The sequence below is a fragment of the Miniopterus schreibersii genome (genome assembly GCF_964146895.1).
Source record: "Miniopterus schreibersii genome assembly, chromosome: 12".
NCBI lineage: Eukaryota > Metazoa > Chordata > Mammalia > Chiroptera > Miniopteridae > Miniopterus > Miniopterus schreibersii.
Window position 1 is genome coordinate 55,777,936 of NC_138112.1, and position 27,295 is coordinate 55,805,230.

The 27,295-nt window shown below is 41.9% G+C and overlaps 1 protein-coding gene across 4 annotated transcripts; it reads left to right on the top strand.

Moving 5' to 3' along the window:
- TCP11L1 (t-complex 11 like 1) lies at window positions 1–27,295 on the top strand. 4 transcript variants are annotated; one of them, XM_081155489.1, is made up of 10 exons: window positions 1–208; window positions 3,581–3,767; window positions 8,140–8,272; window positions 10,833–10,953; window positions 11,684–11,904; window positions 15,081–15,217; window positions 17,332–17,537; window positions 20,782–20,963; window positions 22,674–22,846; window positions 24,329–27,295. In XM_081155489.1, exons 2-10 carry the CDS (start codon window positions 3,605–3,607, stop codon window positions 24,529–24,531), a joined length of 1,539 nt encoding a protein of 512 aa, XP_081011615.1. In that variant the 5' UTR covers window positions 1–208; window positions 3,581–3,604; the 3' UTR covers window positions 24,532–27,295. The 4 variants fall into 4 exon arrangements, with proteins under 4 accessions (XP_081011615.1, XP_081011616.1, XP_081011617.1 ...); XM_081155490.1 differs by having other exon boundaries at window positions 37–208; window positions 3,555–3,767; XM_081155491.1 differs by lacking the exon at window positions 24,329–27,295 and adding an exon at window positions 23,175–23,317 and having other exon boundaries at window positions 90–208.

Here is a 27,295-nt window from a genome sequence, read left to right on the forward strand (position 1 = left end):
CCCGACGCTAAGGAGTGACTCCGCCGGTCGCTGCCCACCCGAGCCGGGCGGGGAGGACGGCTCGCTGCGTGGCGAGGGATGCGGCCTTTGAGGGGCAGAGGCTGAACCGCCCCGCCCGCCGCGCATCACTCCCCGCCTCCACCGCGGCGCCTGCCCAGCCAGATTCCCCGCCCCAGCGGCAGCAGGAAGAACGCCGACTCCGCGGCAGGTGAGGGAAAAGGGCGCGGAGGCTGGAAGCGCGAGGTCGACATCACAGGCAATTCTTCGCCTTCTCCCGTCGGGTCAGGTCCCGGTGATGGCGGGTGGAGGCGAGGCAGGGGCCGCGACCGCGGGCGGGTTTAGCGCGGCCTTTGTCCCACCCCTCGAGGCCGTCCTGCGAGCGCGCCCAGCATCCATGGCTGGCCCCCCGCCGGGCCACTCCCTCGCCAGCCCAAACGGTTGTTTACGGCGCCGTCCGGCCGCGGGGAGTGAGGGGCCCTGAGCGCCCGAGGAAGCGGCTCCCGGCGGGGGGGCCGAGCCCCGTTATTCCGCCGAAAGCCCCTCTCTGCTGGGGCGTCTCCCGTGCCCCAGCCCGGGCCCGGCGCGAGGCGCAGAGGGACGGTCTTCGCGGCGGGTGCGAGGATCCTCCTGCCCGCGGGCCCCTGGGCTTAGCAGGGGCTGGCGGTGGTTGAATGAACGCGCCCTGCAGGCCCGGAACCTCATTACCATCCGCGCGGAGCCGGCTCTGCGCCGTGTGTTACGCAAGTTCTGTCGTTTAAACTTCCCCCAAACCTGAGAGGCAGGTAGGGCGTAGCTGCCCTTTACAGAGGAGCAGGCTGAAGTCACCCAGCTAGTGGAGAACTGGAACCCATGGGTGCCCGCGACCGACGCCCAGCCCGGCCCCACGCGCTGACCTCACAGAGCCTTCGCGCACCGCCTGGGGGGTGCACGTACAGATGTTTGCAGCCTGTGTGGGGACTAGGGTGGGTCTTGGCCCTTGCGTTGGAAATCTAGGTGAAGGGTTTTTAAAAAAATAAAAACTAGCAATTTTACAGTCTGGCCACAATTTATGTTTTTGCTTTTGTCACCTGCCTGTTTCTTCTACTCATTTTCCTGTGCCTCCAGCTAGTGCTGAGTGAAGTGACCCTCTTTCCCCTCCTCTCCCGCTCCAGACATGTTTTTAAATTGTATGGAATCCAAATTTTTTTCAGCAAGACCAGCTCAAATGTCCTCTTTTCCGGGAAGGTTATTGGACTCTCCTTCCAAGCAGAGTTAGTTTCTCCCTCTGCTCTGCTTCCTTAGTGATTTCATAATGCCATTAAGGCTTAAGTTTCACTATGTTTCCTTGTAGCAAAGCCTGCCTCTCCCAGACTAGACCATGCCTTTTCATCTTTCTATTACTATTTTTTATTTTTTGTTTTTAAAAAATGTATATATCTTCATTGATTTCAGAGAGAGGAAGGGAGAGGGGGGGAGAGAGAGAGAGAGATAGGAACAGCAATGATGAGAGAGCCGTTGATCGGCTGCCTCCTGCACGCCCCCGACTGGGGATGGAGTCTGCAAACCCAGGCATGTGCCCCCACTGGGAATCGAACTACGATCTCCTGGATCCCAGGCCGATGCTCAACCGCTGAGCCATGCCCGGCCGGGCCTGTTACTATTTAAATAAGCATATTTTGAACTGGATTTAAGGCAGGGATGACTGCCAGATGTCTAGTAACCAGTCCTACAGGAGTTCAGAGAAAGGTCCAAATATTGATGAGGTTGGGGAAGTGTCCTGGAGGAGCTTGGACTTGAGCCGAATCTTAAAAGGATGGGTTAGTCTCCTTAGCTGAGCGCCATGTCAGAGATCTGGAAATCCTGCCCTTTCCCCTCACTGCATAGAATGAATTACTTCATCCTTTCTGAGCTCATTCCCAGCCTGTGCAGAGTATAAAATTAGAAGTGTTTTCCTTTGTCCCTTCCCGTAAGATATGCTGGTAACACTATCTTTTGGGTCTTGGAGCATTTCCAGAGCCAAATAGGGTTTAGGACCGAGAGGAGATTGGTGTCTAGAGTGAGATGTTGGAAGGTAAAGGGGAACTGCTTTCAAGCAGTCTTCAGGATGTGAGTGTGATCTGGCTGTAACAGGTCACTGTATTGATCGCGAGGCTTGATTCAGCTAATCTGGCTGTCTAGGCAGGTGTTCCCTCCCTCCCTCACCGCTCCACATGCATTTCTCCCTAAGCTTCACTCTAGGTCCGAGAAGACGACCTTCCCCGATAGAGGACAGCACTGTTCTTGGGTCAGGGGTATATGAGTAGCTGCTTTCCCCTCCTAGAACCTCCAGACAAGCTCTCAAGGTCCATTTGTAGGAGAGTGTAGGGTAGTCAAGCTTCTAAGACTCCAGACACATCCAAATGGGGTGCTGCATTTGGCAGTCTGCCTTCCAAGAAAATACAATAAAATTTTTAAAATGAAACAATCTTCATATTAATAATATAGGCCTGAATATGTAAATTCCAGTAACTTCATTCTATTTAATGGAGGTATCTAAAATTTCAGGTTATTATATCAAGTGATTGATTCTTCTCTAATGTGCAGAAAAGAGTCTGCCATACCTCCCAGAAGCAGTGGACATTTCTTTTGATCTCTGGATTATCTCCCAGGTGTAGTAATAAAGTCTAACTAGTGTTTATGAAAATGTTTTGTGATCTTCAAATGCTAATAATGCAAATACTAATTATTTTCAGTAGTGGAAATGCAGGAACATTATGTCTTTCTTCTCCCTTAGTTGGAAACACCTTAGGAATAGAGAACTCTAAAACTAGGGTGGGGGGAACAACTTGACAGGAAATTTACTGTGGTTACTGTTCCAGGCCTTTAACTGGCCCAAACCGATGTGTTATTTCTATTCTAATCAGCGCAAAAAAAGAAGAAAAAAAAAAAGAAAGCCACACCCAACCACATATATCATGGTTATTTACAACTCCCTGCTTTACTCACCATCCTTTTCTGCTGACTGGCAAGAAGTTAATAAAAGTATTTGCCCCACACATTCTTCTTAAATGCTTCATCAGAGTCTACCTTCCCTCTGTCATCCCAGGTATCTTACTCACATAATGGGATCAGGAAACCAACTCCAGCCCAGCATGTTCACTTGGAAAGCCTGATCAAAAGCATTATCTCCAAAGTTTTCCTACCAGTGCTCAGGGATGAAACTAAAGAATTTAAGAATTGAATCACTCTTTGAATTAAAATAGGAGCAGGCAGTTTATAGTGTTATCTTCTAACAGTTTAAAGCCCTGTGTTCGCATGACATGGTACTCAGGAACGGGACAAAAATATTCAAATTTGTTACTCTCTCTCAGAGGTACAGGTCCATAAATTTGATAAATAACAAGTGTCATTTTACTGGTGTCTGTTTAATCATTGAAGTAGAGTGTTGTAGCTAGATAAGATCTTAGCAAGCCTATTTATTTTACAGATGAGAAAGCTGAAACCCAAAGAGATTAAATGATTTTCCTAGAGTCATGCTGCTGCTAGTCACTGACAAAGCTAGAACATTTTGCTTCATTTTTTTTTTTCTCTCCTAGGTTCATTTTTTTTTTTCTTTTTTAAGGAAAGTGAATAAACTTAATTGAGAATGTCTGAAAACCTTGACAAGTCCAATATAAATGAAGCAGGAAAATCAAGATCAAGTGATTCTGAACAAGGCTTTGAAGCTGCTATGGAAGGTTCTGATGACGCTTTACAGAAAAAAACAAAGTCGGGCTCTCCTAGCACCCAAAGAGTGCAAAGACCTCACTGTAAGCAAATTTGACTTTGGTTGGAAGCAATATTATCATTTTCAGAGGATATTTGTATTAGGCTTCATTGTATATGTGACCATCAGCTAGGTTCTAATAATATGATAACATTGTCAATAATTAGCATTTAAGAACAGTAACAGTTTCTTAACTGGCAGCCTCGTCACTTGTGGGTTTTCAATTACATGAGAAATTACAATTTTAGAACAATGTCCAGAATATTTCTTTCTTCCTGCAGCCTCAGTGACATTCCAATTTCTCTGAAGTGTTCTGAAAAATAGGAGGGTAGAGTACAAATTGCAGCTTTAATTAAAAGAGTGTTTGAAAGTCTGAGGCAGGTTCCAGCCAGGACTGTGCTTGTACAGGTTAAAAAAAGGGGGAGGGGTTGAATGAGAGTGACTTATCCACACCCTAGGTTCATTGCCTGGAGCTGACTTCCCACATGTTGAGGGGATTCAGATTCTTGAACTTATGTGGTGAAGTCACTTCAGATCCCTGGCAGGAGCGGGCCTCCTAGATGAAAGGGTGGTAGTTTGCAGAAATTCCCAGCAGTTGCCCCAACTCATGTCTTTTATTAAGAATACTTACACTTTTTGAAGTGAGTCCAAAAATGAAAGTTTTAAGAGGGGATGTCATAGTCTAAGAATGTCAGTGCTGATGTTATCTCTTTTAAGTGCAGATGATCAGTAATTTCTCATAGTTGGAAGAAGTACAAGCATTTTTGTGTTTGAGGTGCACTTCTTTTAAAGCTATCAGGGTCCTTCCAGGTAATTTGTTAGTCAACATAGGATTCTTTTTTCTTTCCCCCTGGAAAAGCACTTCAGAGCATTTAATGAACTTTCCTCCATGTGGCTTCAAGCTACCTGGACACAGCACCCCTCCCACCCCCCCAACACCCTTAGTCTTTTCCTCAGCTCTTCTGCTGAAGAACTTGGCCTTCATGATGACAAGCTGCTTTGGGAGCTTTCCCTTCCCCAGAATTTTGTAGTACCCCAGTCGCACCACATGAGTGATAGGAGCAGCTCCAGCCTTGTTTTTGGCAGCATTTACCTGTGTCTGTTCACTGACCAAGGTCCACAGTTTATCAAGGTTCACAGTTGGGCAGAAGCCCTAGTTCCTCTTTAGTGCCACCAAAGTAACCAGGTGATATTTGTTGAAGTTAATCCTGTGATAATGCACGTCATCAGCATTCCCTCAGTCTCCCGGGGGATTCCCGTTCTTGCTGATGCAGCTGTGGCCCTAGCTCATGTGGCTCCAAAGTTTCCAGGTCTTCCTCAGTCTGGATGGCATGTCAGTGGCCAAGATGAAAGTTAACATTGTGTTATTATAGGAAGCATTGGTGGGCCCCGTTTTATTACTAAGAGAACTTGTATTTCTGTTATTTTCATAAATTTAAGACGATCTTACATTTGGAGATTTTTGCAAAACCAAGGTTAAAACAAAACTTGGATTAAGAACTCATAGTTTAATAACTCCTGATGCTTGGTATTGATATACCACAGTGGGAGTTCCATTTTTTGATAAGTGGTAACAGAAAACACTGACTTGAAGAAATTTAATAATTATTGTATATCTAATAAATCTCTACTGAGTGCCTTCAAATTTTTAATCAACTTTATTGTGGTATAATTTATACTATATAATAAAATTCACCAATTTTAAGTGTGCAGATTGATGAGTTTTGATCAATACATTTACAGTTATGTCACTACCACCACAATCATGAGCTGCTAGAACATTTCCATCACTTCCCAAAATTTTCTCTGCCCCTTTGCGTGAATCTTTCTCCCTCTTCCCCTATTCCATGGCAACCACTGATCTGCTTTCTGTCGCTATAATTTTGCCCTTTCCTTTGGTAATTTTTTTTTTTAATTCTCACCCGAAGATATGTTTTTAAAAATTGTAGAGAGAGGAAGGGAAAGAGAGACAGAAACAATGTGAGAGAGAAACATTGGTTGCCTTCCATACTGGTGACCAGGGATCGAACCCACAACCTGTGCCCTGGCTGGGAATCAAACCTGCAGCTGTTTGGTGCACAGGATGCTGCTCCAACCAATTGAGCCACACGGGCCAGGGCGAGAGTCATTTTTTTACACATTGCTCCCTAATTGTTCTAGCTCCATTTGATTAAAAAAAAAACAAATTTTGCCTTAACCACATGTATACTTGACGTGTGTGTGTTTATCAGTCTGTTTCTGGATCTTCTGCTCTTTCAGTTGTTATATATGTCTATCCTCATACCAAGAACACACTGTCTTGTTTATTGTAGCTTTACAGTGGTATTGAAATTGGTTAGTGTGAGTCCTCCAACTTTCTTCTTTTTTTTTTCCAAAATGATTTTGACTTTTGTAGGTCTGGTGCATTTTTATAGAAATTTTAGAATCATTTTGGCAATTAAAAAATCTTGTTGGAACTTTGGGGTTGCATTTTATCAATAGATCAATTTGGCAGAAATTGACATCTTAATAATATTGAGGCCCGGCCAGGCATGGCTCAGCGGTTGAGTGTCGACCTAGGATCTAGGCAGTCGGGGTTTGATTCCTGGTCAGGGCACATGCCCGGGTTGTGGGTTTGATCAATGACTCTCATCACTGATGTTTCTATCTCTCCCTCTCCCTCTCCTTTCCTCTCTTTAAAATCAATAAAGATGTATTTAAAAAAAAATAATAATAATATTGAGAATTTCTATCTGGGCTTTGATTTTGGAAATTTATTGTGTTTTTTTCAATATTCATGAAGCAAGTTTTTATTATTGTCATTAATAGTTCCTGGAATTTTGTTGCATTTTCCCAACTTCCCATTATGTGACCAAATAAAAATTTTTGGTCAGACAGGGTGTGACCAGCTCTTAGATTTAGTTCCCTTTTATTTTTTATTCCTCACCCGAGGATATTTTTTCCATTGCTTTTCAGAGAGAGTGGAAGGGACAGAGAGAGCGAGAGAAACATCGATGTGAGAAAGACACATCGATTGGTTGGCTCCCAGATGCGCCCCAACCGGGGCTGGGAGCGAGACTGCAGCTGAGGTAAATGCCCTTGGCTGGAATAGAACTCGGGACCCTTCAGTCCGTGGACCGACGCTCTAACCACTGAGCCAGACTGGCTGGGGCTAGTTCCCTTTTTTCTGATGAGCCAAAGAAAAAAGTAAAAGAGGAAGGAAAATTATTTTTCACTAACTTAAGATCTTTGTAACTATTAAACCCTGTGCAAACCAGTGACATTATCTCATTTTAAGCCCAGATCCTGTCATATGACATAAAATTAGTATTGTCATCTTCTAGGCCAGTGCTTTTCAAAGTACAATTTCTGTGACCATCAGTATCATCTGGAGACTTGTTAGAAATGCAGATTCTCTGGCCCCACCCCAGACCTGCTAAATCAGAAACCCTGAGAGGAGAGCCCAGCAATCTGTTTTTACAGCACCCCTCAGCCACCAATTCTGTTACAGGCTAAAGAACTGCTTTCATGGACTTTATTTTAAAAACAGCTTTATTGATATACAAACAAATGTATGTATTTATCATAGACTTTTAAAAAGCCAGGAATTACCCAGTGTTCCTTGGCTCAGAACACCTGGGGAGATTTGTATGAGAATTTACTTTTTGGAAGATAAATCTCAAGTTTTATCAAAGGAGAGAGAGTTATGGAGACCAGTTATGGGGCTATTGCCGCAGTTGATACAGATGTGAAATCTACAGGACTTGGGTATCAGGGCAGTGGAAAGGAAGAAATCAGAGAGGAATCAAGGTTTTGATACAGTGAGCCTGCATTCTACAAAGTTCTTGAGTTACACACCCTCTTAATTTCTTCATTGGTCAGCTTTAGAACTCACATTCTCACTTGGTATCTGTAAAGGGTAGTGGTTTTAGCATTGTTTAAGCAGCGCCTGGCACCTAAAGTACTTGCTGCTATTTTAATTTGGGGAGATTGAGTGATGGCACAGCCTTAGTGGTGGAGCAAAATGTAAGCTGCTCATCAGAACGAGACAGGAAATCTTAAATCTGGCAACTCCTTTTTGTCATTTAGAATGGGTAGGCAAAGGAATTAGGAAATAAACTCTCAACATATCGGTAAATAAAGTCTATGAAAGTTTTTCTAAGTCTCAGTTCATTCATTGTAATAATTGTTCATTGACTAGCCTTAGTTAAAAAACACACCGTGTTTTGAGTATTGTAAATGATTTCTGCTTTTGGGACTGTAGGTTAAAAGAAAAAAATAATATACATTTATTGTTTGAAATTCCCGCAATATTTTCATAATTAGAGGCATAACCAAAATTATTAGCTGGTACCAGAACCACTTCCTTCTCCTTACTTTAATAGAAATTCTAGTCTAGAGAAGCAAATCTCTTACACTGGGTTTTTTTGTTACAGCTAGTCCTCCTCGTTTTGTGACAGTAGAAGAGCTTCTAGAGACAGCAAAAGGAGTCACTAACATGGCTCTAGCCCATGAAATTGTAGTAAATGGAGACTTCCAGATTAAACCTGTTGAACTACCAGAAGACAGGTAAGGCGGTTACTGAGTTACTTGTTTAGTAGAATACAGTGGCACCTCGGTTTTTGAATGTCTCCGTTGACGAACATTTCTGTTTACGAACACTTGGTTTCCCAGCACGCCTCGGAAGCCAAACATGCCACACGGCTTCTGCTGAGGGCAAGATCCTGAGGCCTAGCTATTGGCTGTGCATCCCTCGGTTCTCGAACGTTTCAGAACTCAAACAGTCTCCTGAACGGGTTACATTTGAAACCCAGGTACCACTGTACTGTCATTTCCCAGTTCTGGAAATGTTTTCTTCACTTGTCACTATTCAAATACACCTCTCCTTTTGTATGTTGCTAAAAATATTTCTATACCAAGAATTACTAGAGTTTGAAAGCAGATGGAAGGACTACTGATCCTTCAAAATGTAAACAAAAGGTCTGGAAATCTCCTGTGGGAATCTTTCATGTTAGCTTCTCCCTTTGCTATAGGATTTAGCTGCCTCATATTGTGTTTTCATTGCATTGTTTCATTCATGTTTTTGTAACTTTCACGTTGTACTGTAGTAGTTGGTTTACTTTTGTTCCTTACCAGGTTGTAAACTCTACATAGACAAGGATTGTGCATTATTTTCTGTATCCCTAGCACCTGGCAAATATCATATTGAATCTAATACTCTATAAATTGTAAAATGTGCATTTAAAAATGTATTGTCACAAGAAAGAAATATTGTTGCCCATTATAATTGTGAAAGTGCAATGGAAAAATAAAGGAGGGGCCCTGGCTGGTGTACCCGTGGTTAGAGCGTCGTCCCATGCACCGAAGGGTCTTGGGTTTGATTCCCGGTAAAGGGCACATACCTGGGTTGCAGGTTAGATCCCTGGCCCCAATTGATGTGTCTCTGTTACATTGATGTTTCTCTCTCTCCCTTTCCCCACTCTCTCTAAAAATCAATGGGAAAAATTTCCTCGGGTGAGGGTTAACAAAAAAAAGAAAGGAGAAGGAATGTCTGCTGGGTTGGCAAGTTCTAATATCTCCTACAATAGGCTTCTAAATAAGACTTTCACGACATTTTTATGTGTTCTGCAAAGATAGTACTTTTTGACATTAATAATGAAGAATTACTTGTTTTGCTCTCGTGATATAATTACTAGTTTTAATGAGATGTTAAATATAAGATGATATAGTTTGGTACCTCATCTAAGCAGTTGTGTCATATATCACATGGGAATAAGATATTTTTTTAGGAAATAAAAAGTGCTTCAACCTATATACATGCTGAACTGTTATCTTAAACCACTTAATCATAAATACCTTAGGAAATGTGATGGTATCAGAAAACTAAAAATTAACAGCTCTAAACTTTCCAGTATTCTTTTTATCATATGGCACTGTTATATGTTGTTAATTGGACTAATGCCATCTGTCAAAATAGTTGAAAGTTATTCTTTCCAATGAGGTACTTATTGAAATAAATCACTAATTAAAAATAAGAAGGTATGTGATTAGTTTAAGCCTGTCTGGTAAATCTTCCCTTTATTCAAATTTTTAAAAAATTTCTCACCCTAAACGCATAGAATTTGTGTTTTTGAAAGTGATTCGATAATAGCCAAAAAGTAGAAATAACCTAAATGTCTGTCAATACATAAATAGATAAATAAAATTTGGCATATCCATGTAATGGAATATTTTTCAATCATAAAAAGGATCATGTCACTGATACATGTTACATGGATGATGATGCTTGAAAGCATGTTGCCTAGTAAAAGAATCCAAACACTAGTCCACATACTGTACAATTCCATTTACATGGAACATCTAGAAAAGGAAAATCTGTAGAGACAGGAAGTAGATTAGTGGAACTGGGCAGTGGAACAAGGGATCTTTTTTTTTAATGATTAATAGAAGATTTATTTAAACAATAATACATATGGTCATCATGCTAGACTTAATGTGAGATGTTAAATGTTTGATCCAATTTTTGTTCCTGGATACATTTTTCTTTTGTATATCAATTTTAAAAACATAGTATCAGAAGAAGTAGGACCCAATTCCAATCACAACTCCTAAGAGTGAGGTCTTGGGAGTGGGTCTGAAATTGAGGTAGATATTTGCTGATCTTGCTTAGGTCTAATGAGTCAAAGCAGGATCTCTGATGGGCCCTCGGCTGCTGGAGTTGTTGTACTCCAGCAGGTACTCCCTTTTCAGCTGGGATCTTTTGGCCATCCTCTCAGCTTGCACCTTTCAGGTTTCTGGAGATATGTCATATTCAGCTGGGTCAAGGGTAGGGGGCAAGGTGTCCAAGCTCAATGGCTTGTACTCAGGGAATGACATCTTTGGAACCTGGCACAAGACTCAGGCAAGAGGGGTCTTACTGAAGTGATGGAAATGTTTTGAAGTTGGATTGTGGTAATGGTTGCACAACTTGATGAATTTACTGAAAATCTTTGAATGGTATGCTTAAAACAGGTGAATTTTACAGTATGTAAGTTATAGTTCAAAAAAAGCTGTTTTAATAAAAATGTCTTGAGGCTCAAATATTTTATTTGTTTTTGCCTTTTTTTCCTCCCTCCTCATTTGCTTCTAGTTTGGAAAAGAGAGTAAAGGAGATTGTGCATAAAGCTTTTTGGGATTGCTTGAGTGTCCAGCTAAGCGAAGACCCCCCAACATATGACCATGCCATTAAACTTGTCGGGGAGATCAAAGAGGTAGGATGAAGAGCAAACTGTGCTGCTTTCCTGGTGTGTTAGGGATATTTAACTTCTCTGTGTTATTGTGCTGGAAGACTAAAGTTAAATTACTTGCTGAAATGTGGATTAGGAGTATTTTTGGCTTAATGCCCCTTTTAAAATTTCAAATAAGCTATAATTACCTGAAGATGAAGAAAAAGTTAATATTTTGAAAAGTTAATGTTTTATAGCTGAAGAAAAAGTTAATATTTTGAAAAACAGAATTATGTAAAGAAAATTTATTTTATTACATATAGGTGATTTATAAAGGTATAGACCAGGTATAGACATGGTCAGTTTATAGTGGCCAAAAGTGATTCAACCTGTGGAATAGAGAAGGCATTAAGTGAAAGGTAGGACTGTTTTTGCAATACCTTTAGCAGTAGTATCAAAGAAGAGATGTATCCGTGGAAATCGGCATCTGTGGTTGGTCCACAGGCTCTTGTTAATGAATGTGTTTTATTTTTCTCACTTTTATTCATGTTGTATCCAGTTGAGTGCTACCTAGAGCTTAAATGGAAACTTAAGTAGCTAGTCTAAATGATTTGTAAACATGCTTTTCTGTAGATTTATTGAATAAGGGGTTAAAATATATGCAACATTATAGTAACGGTAGGTTCTCATTCTGGTACATATTAGTTCCTTTATATATAATAAAAAATGATGTCTGACTAAGAAACTGATTAAACTTGGCTGTGCTCTTTTGCAGACTCTCTTATCTTTCTTGCTGCCTGGTCACACTAGACTGAGAAACCAGATTACAGAAGTCTTGGATCTGGAGCTGATAAAGCAGGAGGCAGAGAATGGGGCCCTCGACATTTCCAAGCTGGCAGAATTCATTATTGGCATGATGGGGACACTGTGTGCACCTGCTCGAGATGAGGAAGTTAAGAAACTAAAGGACATTAAGGAAATAGTGACCCTTTTCAGGTATGGGAATTGTGTTAATCACCTCAAGTGTACCTAAAACACAGAGCCTGTTTTTAAATTTAGACTTCCTCGAGTATAGACATTCATGCATTTAAAAACAAAATTTAAAAACAAACATTTTATAAAATATAGAAAGGTAGAAAGAAGGAAAAAATTCACCTATAATTTTACTACCAAAAAGGGACAATCACTATTATTATGTTAATATATATAGTTTTAGTTTTTAACCTTAATGTTTTTTTAAAAATCCAAACCTACAGAAAAGTCACAAAAATAGTATAATTAACACTCATACATCCTTTATGTAGATCCCCCAGTTTTTAACATTTTGTCATTTTGCTTTCTTTGTATTTTATTTCTTTATTTTATTTCTTTAATTCTCACCTGAGGACATGTTTTTATTGATTTTAGAGAGAGGGGAAGGGGGGGACAGAGAGAGAGAAACATCGATGTGAGATTGATATCAATCGGTTGCCTCCTGTACCGCCCCGACTGAGAATCGAACCTGCAACCTAGGCATGTGCCCTGGCCAAGTATCGAACCTGCAACCTTTTTGGTGTACAGGATGATGCTCCAGCCAATTGAGCCACCCAGCCAGGGCTCCCAGTTTGCTTTCTTTTTATATATATGAGTATGTATGCATGTTTGTGTATTTTTTTCTCCTGACCCTTGTGAGGGTTAATGGCAGATGTTGTGACGTTTCACCCTTAAATATTTCAACATCTCCTAAGTATGTAGATGTTCTCTTACATAATCAAAATACAAACAAGATATTTAATAAATTTAACTTTAATGTAATCCTATTAACTAACATATTTTATATTAACTTTCTTTGGCCTTTGCATGTTCATATTTAAACATATATAATTATGATTAAATTTGTATAATTTTTATGCTAATATGGGCAAAGAATTGACTTGATGCTACCTTTTGGTTAACTGCTTAGCCATGTGTTTCTGTGAACAGATAAAGGTGTTATGCATCAGAATGGTACTAGGCAACACTACTTATGGGGAAAGTGACCTCTGATTGGTAAATTACATCTGGACTGAAAGGAATGATAATGAACTATAAATACTGGATGGGACACCATACACTGGACTTCCTTTAGTGGGATAACTTTTATAATTGGATGTGCCCCTGGTGGAGACCCTAGAATCCATGCTGTAGAGTTGTTACAAAATATATTAGCACCCAAGGTTTTTAAGCCAGTGGCTCCCACATGTCTGAGTTGTGTGCCTGTTGAAGAGGAATGCTTGATGCTGCCCTGTTGGCAAGCTGTGTGAACAAATGATGCCAAGCCTGTGGCTTATGGCAGTCTTGTAAGTTTGAATGTTAAATTGAAACTAAGGAGACTTCGTGGTGGGCATTGCTGGCCTGACTTTTTCTGTTAACATTATACTAATCATTTCACTTTTTTTTTTATTTGATATTTTATTGATTTCAGAGAGAGGAAGGGAGAGGAGAGAGATAGAAACATTAATGATGAGAGAGAGTCATTGATCAGCTGCCTCCTGCACGCCCCCCCTGCTGAGGATTGAGCCCGCAACCCAGGCATGTGCCCTGACCGGGAATCGAACTGAGATCTCCCGGATCACAGTTTGATGCTTAACTGCTAAGCCACGCTGGCCGGGCCACTTATTTTTTAATTGAAAGTGTCATTGAGATAATTGTATATTTGCATGGAGGTGTAAGAAATAATATAGTGCTCTTTACCCAGTTTCCCTCAATGGAAACATTTTGCAAAATATAGTGTATCACAACCAGAATATTGACATTGATACAATCTACTGATCTCACTTAGCTTTCCTGTTTTACTTGTGTGTATATATGTGTGTGTGTGTATTCATTTTTATTTATTTATTTGTTTTTAAATTAATTTATTTTTAAAAATATATCTTTATTGATTTCAGAGAGAGGAAGGGAGAGGGAGAGAAAGGGAGAGAAACATCAGTGATGAGCCCGGCCGGGTGTGGCTCAGCGGTTGGGCATCCACCTAGGATCCAGGCGATCAGGGTTCGATTCCCGGTCAGGGCACGTGCCCGGGTTGTGGGCTCAATCAATGACTCTCTCATCATTGATGTTTCTATCTCTCTCTCTCCCTCTCCTTTCCTTTCTCTGAAATCAATAAAGATATATTAAAAAAAAAAAAAGAAAAGAAACATCAGTGATGAGAGAGCCGTTGATCCTGCACGCCCCAAACTGGGGATCAAGCCTATAACCCAGACATGTGCCCTGACTGGGAATCAAACCACGGTCTCCTGGATCCTAGGTCGATGCTCAACTGCTGAGCCACTCCTGGCTGGGCTGTGTATTAATTTTTATATGATTTTATAACCTATGTAAGTTTGTATATGCTACCACATTCAAGATACTGAACAGTTTCAACACCACAAGAATTTCTTGCATTGCCCTTTTATAACAAACTTACATTATTTTTAAAAACTTCCTGTAAGCATTTTCAATGGCTACAAAATGTTCATTTGCATATAATTTAAAAATCTTTTGGTTAAAATGGACAATTCGATTTTTATAATTATTTACTATTTAACTCTGCAATGAATATCTTTGTGCACAAAACTTTCATCTGTATTTTAGGTTCTTTCCTAAAGATAGGTTCTCAGATGGGTTGACTATGTCACGTCTGCTCATCAGGCACATTCAGAAAATGAAACAGCAGTTATGCCACCAGAACTAGAATGTAAAGCATGTCCTAAAACTGAGAGAGACTGAGGTAGGAGGAGAGGAGAAAGGAGAGTTAATTATCTTTCTTTCCTAGGAAAGTGAATTAACCTATGTGAGAATAGCTACCAGGAGGTGAGTTCTGTGCGCCTTTACCTCAAGTCTTGGACTCCTTCCTTCCTCTGTGGCTGCCAACAAGGCTGACCCAGAGCCAAGCAGTGCATTTGGTCTAGACAGGCAGTTGGAGAAGCTTTGTTTGCCTGGGGGCAAGGGGCGGGGACAGAAGGCAGCTTAAAAATTCATAGTCTTTTCAAACTATTATTTAAGCTTTTGTGTTTTCTAAATTTGTTTTTCTTAATCTACTTTCTCATGATTTTTCTAACTTATCTTGCCACCCTTTTGGAGATGATAAGACTCTCAGATCACCTCTTTTTGTTAAAACAATGTTACTTTACAAGTGTCCAGTCCTAAATCCTTTTATCTTTTTCTTTTAGGGCAATTTTTTCTGTGTTGGACCTAATGAAAGTGGACATGGCAAACTTTGCTGTCAGTAGCATTAGGCCACATCTCATGCAGCAGTCGGTTGAATATGAAAGGAAGAAGTTTCAGGAGCTCCTGGAGAAGCAGCCAAGTATGTTTAATGTTTCGGGGTTTTCTTCTGTCATCTGTGTTTTTTCATTTTAGTTGTGGTAGCTTGTTGCATGACAATATTGTTTTCAAAACAAAACTAAAATTTAGTATGATAATAGTCTTATTTGAAGAAAGAAAAGCACAAGACATTAGAACTTGAAAAGAAAATTTAATTGACAAGCAAGAGAAATATAAGTGGGATATAAGAATAGAAATTTGAAAGAATGAAAAAGTCTTAAATAGGTCTTTAATGATGACACCAGTTTGAGATAAATTTCATAGTTGGCCTTGATTTTAAAACATGACGAACTTCTTGTGATCGTTGAATTTACTTCCCTCCTCTCTGTGAAGTACATCAAAAGATTTCTCTTTGCTTCTGCTTCATATTCATAAATCTGCTTTCAGACCTCAAAAAGTCCTATTTTTATGAGCCTCCCAGACGGCTGCAGGAAAACATATGACTATAGAATCCAAAACTGTGTTGCATTCCTAGGGTGCTTGTGGGGTCTCTGCATTGGCAGCTGTTTTCTGGGTAAATTGCAGTCTTCACATCCAGTTTATGACTATTCCCATCATAACTTTACTGGTCACAGAGTGAAAGTGATAATCTTGGCATAGACTGTGAATTTGCCTGACGACAATAGTTCATTCAGCCCCAGGGAGAGAAGTTCGAGATGGTGCTGGGACAGGAGGAGAAGGAAAGAGCAGAGGAGAAGTGTCAGCACCAGAGGAAGATTGTCGAGTGCTCCTTATGTGCCAGGCCTGTGCCAGGGCGCATGTGCACTGTCATACGTAACCCTCACCCACTGAGCCTGTGGGGTAGGCCCTGTATTGTAACCTCATTTTACAGATGTGGACATAGATTTGAGAGATTTTTGACCAGAACTGATTGACCACACAGTTCACTTTCTCAACCAGTGTTGCACTGCCCCTCAGGAGACATCCAGGGCTGCAGTTTGACAGGCCCTAGAGCCTAAACGTGAGCCAGGGCCCAGCGAAGGACACACTGCTGCAGGGCGGTGGTACTACTCCCTGAGCTGGCCAGTCCAGTACTTATTATTCACAGTGGAAAAGCCAAGGTTTCCCAAAGCTGCAGGACTATGAGAATGCTCTTGGCAGAAGGATAAAGCAAGAGCGGAGCTCAGAACCAAGAACTTCATGTGGTCACTGTGGTGACAGAAGCAGAGGTGTGTCCTCTTGCAGCAACGAGGAGTGAACTCCAGCCATGGCCTTGGCTGCCCACTGGTTTTTAGGTGGACTCCACTGGCAGAGTTACAACACGTTCTAGGACCTCGTGGAGGAATTTTTTGCTCAGATAATGTGGACAGAAACCTCATTTTCTTTCTCTTGTGTCCTCCCTCAGAGCCCCTGGTGCATTACTCAACTTAGAAAAGTATGGAGATGTGATGGTAAATGAAAGACCACTGAGGGCCCTGGCCGGGTAGCTCAGTTGGTTAGAGCGTCTTCCCAATACACCAAGGTTGTGAGTTCAATCACCAGTCAGGGCACATACATGGATTAACTAGTGAATGCATAAATAAGTGGAACAACAAATTGATGTTTCTTTCTCTCTCTCTCTCTTTCCCCCTCTTCCCCCCTTCCTTTCTCTCTCTCTCAAATCAATAAATTTTAAAAAATTTTAAAAAGACAGCTGAGGTGTCCCTGACAGTGCTCCAAATGCTATGTAATACACGTCAAACATGTGACGGAGCTCTCCTCACTCAAGGCTGATAGTAAACCAGATTGATTTGAGACTAAGATCTAGACAAGGAAAAGCCTGGGAGGGAGAGAAGAGAGGGAAGGTTTGTTGAACATCTGTAGATGTCAAGGCCTGGCTAGGTGGTGGTTTGTAGGTCACGATCTTGTTTCATTCTCACAGCAGATTATGACGTGATATTCATTTCTTTATCTTAGGAATTTGATGTTCAGACAGATTATGACTTGCCTTAGATCACTCAGCCAGTAATTAGTGATACTGTGATTTAAACTAAGTTGTGTTTGATTCCAAAGTCCATATTCTGTACTATACTACACCTCCAGGATGATCTTCCCTAAAGTCATTCCTGGAAGCATCCCTCCTGATGGTCATAGTAATGTCCGCAGCCTTGTTCACAGATTCCCTGGACTTCGTCACCCAGTGGTTGGCAGAAGCCGCAGATGACCTTATGAATCAGAAGTATAAAAACGCCCTGCCAGTGGGGGGAGGGGCCCCTGACTCTGGGGACAGTCCCATCCCAACCATGCCAAATCCTGTTGCTGTCCAGAATTGTGCTTACCTGAAGCTTCTGAAATGGGACCACCTCCACAGACCTTTCCCTGAGGTAAGTGCTCCAGAGCAGGCTAACTGCTCATTTCTTTTTGTGCTGCTGAACTTTTTAAAAATAATAGTTTTGTTATACTATAATTCATATACCACAAAATTTCCCCTTTTAGATTGTACAAGTCAGTGGCTTTTTGTATATTCAGAGAATAACGTGACCATAGCACTATTTCATTTCAGAACATTTTCACTTTTTGTCTCTGTGGATTTACCTGTTCTGGACATTTCTTATAAAGGGAGTCATATAGTATCGGCCTTTGTATCTGGCTTCTTTCACTAAGGCTAATGTTTGTCCATGTCGTAGCATGAGTCAGCACGTCATTCTTTTTTTTTTTAGTTGTGTTTTTCTTATTGTGGTAAAACAGACATTACAAAGTTTTTCATTTTTAAGTGTACAGTTTAGTGGCATTAAGTACATGCATATTGTTGGGCAGCCACCACCACTGCCATCCATCTCTGGAACTTTTCCATCTTCACCCATTGAAACTCATTCATTGTTCCCCTGCCCTTGGCAACCACCATTCTACTTCGCATCTCTGATTTTAACTACTTTAGATGCCTCATGTGAGTGAAATTAAACAGTATTTGTCCTTCTGTGTCTAGCTTATTTTGTTTAGCATAGTGTCTCCGGAATCCATCGCGTTGTAGCACATGTCAGCATTTCTTTTAAGGCTTTATCGCTGCACCACATTTTTCTTATTCACTCATCAGTTGATGGGCATTTGGGTTGTCTCCACTTTTTGGCTATTGTGGATTGTGCAGCTGTGAACATTTGTGTACAAGTTTTTGTGTGAACATATGTTTTTAGTTCTCTTGGGCATGTACCTTGGATTAGTTGCTGGGTCATGTGGTAACTCTTAACTTTAACATTTTGAGGAACTGCCAAACTGTTTTCCAAAGTAGCTGCACACCTTACAATCCTATCAGCAATGCATGCGGCTTCCAGCTTGTGCTGCTGAACTGCTATCCTGTTGTTACTCATCTTGATTAAACAGTAGCGGTGATGTTGCCTTTCAGTTTTATCTAAAGAAACTTCTTCCCCTTCCGTGCACAGCAGTATCTTTTCTTTTTATGTTTTTCACAGTAAGCACTTCTAACTGCTGTAGTCCTTTGAGAAGATGACTAACACAGAATTTCCCCATTTTGTCTGCATGTAATAGCTGGTTTGGTGTGTAGACTCCCCCCTCTTTTTTGAGGGCACTCTGGCTTCTGATCTCTAGCCTCAGATGCTGCTACTTCTCTAAATATCTTTATCTCTAAGTTCCTTATTGTTTTCACGATATTGGAAGCCTAAGGTTCCACCTCTCACCTCTGAGTTCTGTATTTTGTTCCAGAGAAGGTTCTAAAGAGGGTACTGAATTAGGAGCATGGAGCAGGGAGTAGTTCCTTCTGAATAGTGGCTTGTTCTCTCCTGGAGGGCAGTTGTCAGCCTTAAAAAAGAGCTGTGAGCCCAGCTGACATGGCTCAGCAGTTAAGTGTCAACCTGTGATCTAGGAGATTGAGGTTCGATTCCCGGTCAGGGCACATGCCCAGGTTGTGGGCTCAGTCCCCGGTGGGGGGTGTGCGGAAGGCAGCCGATCAATTACTCTCTCATCATTGATGTTCCTATCTCTCTCTCTCCCTCTCCCTTCCTCTCTCTGAAGTCAATAAACATATTTAAAAAAAAAAAAGGAGCTTTGAGGAGGATGGTATTTTCATTGGGGACAGATGTCTGCTCTTGGAATTGATCTTTGGGAATCTTCTGCATCCTAAACTCACATAATGCATACTACTGGGAGGCATCAAAGCAAGGACACTGCTGTCTGTCTAGCAAAATGAAGTAAAAAAAGAGGCGGATGAGAAGTCCGTTGAAGCATCTGTGTTTTACAGTAGTCTCAGTCTTCAAGGACAGTTTTTACTTGTTAAGATGAATTCTGGGCTAAGACCCCAAATTGTTACTGTCTTGATTTGGTGTGTCAGTTTCTTATAGCAAGACTGGCCGTTAAAGTTTATTTGCTTAACCTGTAAAAACTAAGATCAGAAGTCATATCCCTTTGGTCTTTCTACTGCTCTTTCCCTCACTCCACACAGGGGACTTTGCCCTGGTAGGACCCAGGGTATCCTTAACACAAGGGCACAGTCATGGAAATTCACCACTGACTGCTTTCCAGGAGGCTTTGGGTTATTATCTGTCATTCCCAATTTTTCTATTTACTCTTTATTTTTCTTTCTTTATTCACTTACCAAATCTTGAGAGCCTTCTTTCTGCTAGGTACGAAGGATGAATAAGCGTAGGCTCTGCCCTCAAGGACTTTCTCCCCTCCTTTACTCTGGTGCCAGAGAGGGTGACTAGCTGTCTGGTTTGCCCAGGACTGTTGTGTGTGGGTGTGGGTGTTGGTAGGTGTTGGGGGGAGGGTGGTGTTTCCGGTCCAAAGTCTGTGTGCCTGATGCTTGGAAAAGCTAAAACTCAAAATGTCAGAGTCTAGAGTAAGTGAAAGTTTATTGATCGACAAGGCACCAACTAAGAAGATGGGAGACCTAATCCTCAAATCCACTTTCAGAGAGTACAGAGTTCAGCCTTCTTTTACATTAAGGGTACGGAAGGTGGGAGAGCCTGATTTTGTAAAACTCCAGCCACGAGCCGAATTACTTTAATGATTAGCATGTTTGTATGCTGCGCAAAGCAAGAGTCATTAGCTTGAAGGCCTTGGGAATGGAGCAGCCTTGCACACATGGAGCCAGCGAGATGGAGCATTTCACTCTTACAGTGGTGGTGGTGGTTCACAGAACTTGGGAATTTCAGTTTTAAAACTGGGACAGTCCAGACAAACTGGGATGAGTTGGTCACCCTCACTCTGTACCTCATTACCCTTTCTTATCTAATGATATAACTTCTCTTGATTGAGTGTTGCCTCTGCCAGCCACTTTATATGCATGGTCTATTTTCATCTTTAAAACAGCCCTTTGAGGTAGGAATCCTCATTCTGCATAGCGCTGAGTTGAAAAACCTTGCGTGAGGTTATGCTGCTATTAAATGACGGAGTCTGGCTCACACCCAGTCTGTCTCATGTTCTTGATGCGTGTGTTCTACTGCAGTCTTTTTAAGGAAGGGTAATTCACACATGATTCCTTTATGGCTCTGAAATGACTAGAAACTCTGAGGGAGGGAAACTTCAGAGATATGTGTGGGGGCTGTGGCCCCACCGCCCTCTGCTGGCCAGCCCGAATCTACAGCTCAGGGATAATTTCTGTTGTTTTCATTACAGACAGTTTTGATGGACCAACCTCGCTTTCAAGAGCTCCAGCTCCAGCTGGAGCAACTGACCATCCTGGGGGCCGTGTTGCTGGTCACATTCAGCATGGCAGCCTCAGGAATTTCCAGTCAGGCGAGCTTTGCTGAGAAACTTAAGATGATCGTGAAGATTCTGCTGACAGATATGCATCTGCCGTAAGTGGCTAAGAGCTGTGTAGAGAACCTTTTAATGGATGCATGGGAGACAGTGGGTGGCAGAGAGTAGACTGAACTGGGGTCTCTAAGTGTAAGGCAGAATCTGGGGCCACTCTCTAGGAACCGAGAGGAAACCTTTTTCTCCAACTTTCCCTACCCCAGCAGAATTTGTTCACAGTCACACAGTAAAAGTTAGAATCAACTCTAGGCTTCGCAAGGGCCTAGGATAGTAGCTTTCAAATGTTTCTGACCAGGGCCCATGGTAAGAAATTCATTTTCTGTTGTGATCTAGTACACACTTAGACACAAAGTGAAACTTACTCTAACTCTGCTTAATACACTCTGGTATTTCTATTCTATTTCATAAAAGTACTGTTTGCTACTCACTGAATTGCTTTCACAACCAACTAACAGTTTGGACAATAAGCCCCAGGGAAAGTCCATGTGAGAAGCCATATTCCTCAGAGTTGCATGTATGTGATTAAGGTTTTCTGTCCTTTGGACATTTCTCATAGACATTTTGTGGTGGGTATAAAGTGGATTATTTTATCAGCCAGCAACTGATCTGCACTTTTGAGGGCAGCTGCTGTAACTGCTCTTGTGGTGAAGTCAGATTTGGTGATTTATGTGGTTTACAGCATGTAGAATATTTTTTAATGGTTTTAAGTAAACAAGGTCTGATAAGGTCCAGTTTAGAGGATTGTTCAAGGGGAATGTCCTCAAACATATTCTCATCCTTACAAAAGGAGGAATTTTACTGCTGAGTTAGCACAAAGCGTGGCTGTTGTCTGGTGCAGTGAGGGGCATGTCCACATGTTGTGATGGGGGTTCAGTAGTCTTGACTTAGGCCAGGAGGTGTTTGCTGAGCTGAGGCCTAGCCTGAGACACTGTACAGGTGTAACTCTGAGCTGTCACCCAGCTTCTCTCCAGTAGAACTGCTCTGTCAAAGTTACTGATAAGAGGGGCCCTGTTTGGTGCTTCCTTAGGATTCCAGCCCTACACAGCCACAGTCACACTGACAGTCAAAGCTGGTGCGAGTGGTAAGTCCCAGGGCTTGTGCACTTGCTCCCACTAATTCTGCCATTCAAAGAATCTAGACCCAGAGCAATGGCAATTAATTGCCTTCTCACAGAATACCCACTGGCAGGAGGGCTCCCAGCAGACACTCTAGGAGAGCCTGGGGTCCCAGGAAATACAGAATCGAATTTTCTTAACTTTTAGGTTTCAGTTTTATTTATTCTTTTAAAGTAGTTAATACAGTCACATGTTTTGAAAATAAAAAGGGAAAAAGCATATTGAATGAAAAGTTTCCCTCCCACTACTGTCCCATAGCTACTGAATTTCTGGTTTCTTGTGTATTCCAGAGATGTTCAAGATATTCATAAATCCAGGCTTATTTCACCACACAGATGCTAGCAATAAGTTGGGTTTTGGGTTGTTGGTCCTGATGTAATCTGAGTTCTCCCCTTCTCACTATCCTTTCTGGGGTTGAGTGGGGAGAGGGAAGGAAAGCAGAGAGGGGACAGAGACAGTCCTTGAGTCAGGTGTACACAGCCCGAGAGGTTAGGGGCAAGGAACAGAATCATAAACATTCCCTTTGAACACGTTAGTTCGTGAATTGGTTATCATGACTTTTCTCAGGGCATGGGCAGATGTGCACTTTGTTTATAGGTTTTTTCTTCTCTGGCTTCTTGTTTCTCTTTGCTTAAGCTCCTTCCATCTGAAGGATGCCCTGATTACCATTGGGGAGAAAGTCTGCCTGGAGGTGAACAGCTGCCTTTCCTTGTGTGGGTTCACCTCATTTACCACAGACAAGGAGACCGTGCTCAAGGGCCAGATCCAGGCTTTGGCCAGTCCTGATGACCCCATCCGCAGGATCATGGGTATGTTTCTGGGGAGGCAGGTAGTAGGGAGGCAAAGGTTTGGGCAAGAGAGCAAGGGGCCATCATTGTTCTGAAGGCTCTGATTTTGAAATTACAGGCCTAGGTTCAAAAGCCTGCTCCAACAAAAGCTGAATGATTCGTGGTTATTAGATTTCAGATTAGAGTAGAAGGCTGGATCAGTGGTGGTCCTGCTTCTAATGCTATGACCTTTTTTTATTATTCTTAGTAAAAGAATATTTTTAACTTTTTTTCATATTTTACAAAAAAAGAGGTATGTAGATTAGTGTTTTTTAAAAATTATTTTATCCCAGCCCTGCATTGGTTACAGTTTCCCCTGTGCGTCACCCTGGAGTAGCCTCTCGAAGATATTGTTGGGCCTTGGATCATCAAGATTAATATCATCGACCTTGGTAGAGATGCAGGAAAGTGCTTGTAGATAGACCACTGGCTGAAGAGCTGCTCCTTGTCCTGCCATCCTGGCTGTTTAGTAACAGCCGGTTATAGACATGGAGATAAAAACCTGCCCTCAGGTAGGAATGATATGAGAACCTCCACTTCTGGGTGAAGCTTCCAGCTCTGGGAACCTTAGAAAAACAAACTAACTTTGGAACAGGGGTGATCCAGTTAGCAGTTCCTCTGTCAGTGTTATTGGGTTCTGAAGGGTGGACATCATTTGCACCTGAGAGGGTTCCCCAGGGCAGAGTGTGGGCAAGTAGTGTGAAAAAGCCCATTCAATATAAATATCCCTATTGCTTTTGTAAAGAAATCTATAAGAAATGTGGCTTATACACACAATTTTTTGGCTGATAAGGACACACAGGAGAGTACAGAAGCCTTGTAGAAAGGAATGGACTATAAAGCACCAACTTAAACTATTCCTCAGAGTAGGACAACTTTACAAATGGCCCCAACTCCACAGCCTTCCATTGTAGGCATTAACGAAGGAAGTTCATGCTTCTTTCATAGGGGCTCAGTGGGAAAAGACATATCACAAGCCAACAATGCTCTTTTCTTTTTTGAACTTGTAATTCCTGCTTTATTTTTCATCCCACTCTTTATGAGATCTTCCACAGTGGCTAATGTTGGTCGCAGTATGGGTTGCTCCTCTGAGAGCAGAACCTGTTGATACTCTGGTCTCCCTTTATTTATTTATACATTTGTTTTTGCTTTCCACATGTAGTTTGAGCTTTTATAGGGGCCAGGTTCCATGCTAGGCACTGTGCTGGATGCTGGGGAGAGAATGATGAACACAGTAAACATGGTTCCTACTTTGATTAAACGAACCATCTAGTGGGGGAGAGGAAACATTACAAATGTGATGACTGTTCAGAAGTGCAAGGTGCTATGGGTACCTGATCTAGGGGGTGGTCAGGAAAGACTTCCTTTAAAAGGTGATTTTTAAGCTAAAAACTGAAGCATAATCAGAAGTTTGTAAAGTCACCCTGAACAAGAAACAACCCACTGCTTTCTTTTCTATCACAGATTCCCGAATCCTGACTTTCTTAGAAACCTACCTTGCCTCAGGTCATCAGAAACCATTGCCCACAGTACCTGGGGGATTGGGTCCAGTCCACAAAGAGCTGGAGGAGGTTGCTATTAAATTTGTTCGCCTGGTCAACTATAACAAGATGGTCTTCAGTCCCTACTATGATGCAGTCCTCAGTAAGATCCTTGTTAGATCCTAGCACGTATGCTCCCTACCGTAGCAGTATTAGCTACTCCACTCAGAATACCTATTCTCAACTATAATGTTGCTTTGGAAAATGGTTCTTTAGTACATTTCTATTTAATAGCATAGATTCCAAAAGGAAGAATATTTATTGTGTATCACTGTTGAAAAGACTTGTTGAAAAATGCGCTGAATTCTATTTTGAGAGTTTGTATTTATAAGTGCAAGTTTATAAATCAAAGAAGCTTTTATCTTGAGTTTCATAGGAAGCACTCGGCTTTTGAATGGTTGACTGCTGTGTGTCTCCACCCCAACTCTATCATGACTGTAGCTGCTTCTCCCAGGAGGCTGGGACCTCTCTCCTGTTTCCTGGGTAATTTTTCTTTCAGACACCCAAGAGTGAAAGAGAATAAGCCATGACCTTGTTTAGACTCTTGACTCTCTGGCACAGCCTTGCACCCCTTCTCTCTCCAGGTATTTTGTGTTAGAAGGGCTATATATTGTCTTAGTGCCTCACTCCCCCACTGCCCCTATTTATTGCTTTTCCCCTGCCTGACTCAGCCAGAGCCCCAGAGACCTTTTGTTTTAGAGGAGAATTACTTGATTTTAAAAAGCTTATTCTTTTATACAAAATTAGTACTGAGTAATGATAGCAGTTATGATTTATGGGATCTAGAGAGAGGAAGTTCTTTGACTTTTAAGCTTTGAAAGTTAAGGAGAAAATATATGTATTAAATATGTGTTAATGTAATATAAAAGATAAATGTTTGGAGTTTTTACTGAAAAATTCACTGTGATACAATACACAAATGTATTGATTAGATTAGAATTCTAGCATTAGACTTAAGTGTTTTCAGATAAATTAGTATGAATTTACTACTTCTTTGATAAAGAAGTCATAGAAAAATCCCTGCGTATTGTGCAGTATTTTTTGAGGAACTTCAGTGACCAGAACTCCCAACATATCTTATAACTGAAAGAGGAATTTGGGTCTCATAGACGACTTGCTCTATTAAAAAAATAAAATGTGTGCATGTGCATGTGTATTCCAGACAGAGACATTGTATTAGAAGCAGAGCCATGAAGTTATTGGAGTGGTCTCCAACTGCCAGAACAGCAAGGGGTGAAATAATGCAAGGAATACCTTTATTAAAGGCAATGAGGACAGAAATCTAAGATGGTGGCAGAGTAGGTGGAAGCTACACTCACCTCTTCCCAGGACAAACTGGAATTACAACTAAAATATAGAACAATTATCCTGAATAAACAACTGAAGACTAGCTGAAGAGAAGTTTTATAACCAGGGATTTACAAAAAAAGCCACTTTGAGACTGGTAGGAAGGGCGGAGATGCAAAAAGGGCTGGTCCCATTCCCATGGGTGGCAGCTAAGGTCCTGAAGTGATATCTCAGCTGTAGGGGGTTCCCCCTGTGAAGTGTGGGATCTCACCCCAAACTGGGCTCCCCAGCCCAGAGCACCAGAGCCAGGAAGAGGAACCCACATAATATCTGGCTGTGGAAAGCAGTGAGGTTTCTGTCTACAGGGGAAAGATGGAAATCTGCGAGAGTCACAGGCACCTTCTTAGAGGGTTAATGCACAGAATTTTGTTCACTCACCCTGTGCTCTGATGGAGGGATGGTGGAGTGAGTAGAGTCTGGGGTTTGTGGCTCTAGGATCCCCTTTCGGAGTCCCTCTCCCACACTCCATCTTTCTTGGGTGGAGCACTCCCCTCCATAAGCATTAGCCTGGAGGAAAACAACCCCACTTTCTGGACTCCCTCTCATCCCACCCTGTGGAGCTTATGCCCTGCTGAGGAATACAGCCGAAGACTTCTTCAGTTACTGAACCTAACAGGCAGCTGGCAAGCAGAAGCAGGTGGAGGTAGATCTCGGGGTGCCTTGGGACTTTTGCTGACCTGCCTCCAGGCCCTTCCTGTGCTTGGTCCTTCCTGTGCACACCCAGGCACAGCAGAGGCAGCCACAAACTGTATTGCTTGTAGCTCCAAACAACTTGCCGAGGACCAGTCACAGGCAGTGTCTTACATTGGCCTGCACCAGAGTCCCTCCCAAGAGGCACAATGCCAACATATCCAGGGGCCAGCTTCAGACAACATCAGAGCAGGATCCAGACAGCTTTACAAGTGGCACATCCAAAGGGAGATCTCAGCAGGCACCAAACCCTGCTGAAGAGAATTTCACTTCAGGTGGTGAGTACCTGCACAGCAGCTCACATGCTGTGGTCGGGGTTGAGCCTCATAGTCAGCCAGCCTGAGGGTTGATCCCATGCACAAATGGGCCAATAGTAATCAAGATTCAATTACAATAGGAGGGCCCATATAACCCATGTGAGAGACATTCCTGGAGCTCCCAGCTCAGGTGATTAAGGAGACTGCACCACTAGATCCCACAGGACACCTACTACATAAGGCTACCACACTAAGACTGGTAGTCATAGCAAATCTATCTAATACATAGAAACAAACACAAAGAGGCAGCCAAAATGGGAGACAAACAGGTCCCACAGGAGAAATCTCCAAAAAAAGAGCTAAATGAAATGGAGGCAAGTAATTTATCAGATATAGAGTTCAAAGTAATGGTTTTAAGAATGCTCAACAGCATGAGAAAGGATATAGAAACCATAAAAAAGGAAGGTCAGAAATGAAGACTACAATACCTGAAATGAAGAATACACTGGAAGGAATAAACAGTAGGTTAGATGAAGCAGAGGATCAAATCAGTGATTTGGAAGACCAGGTAGAAGGAAACACCCAATCAGAGTAGC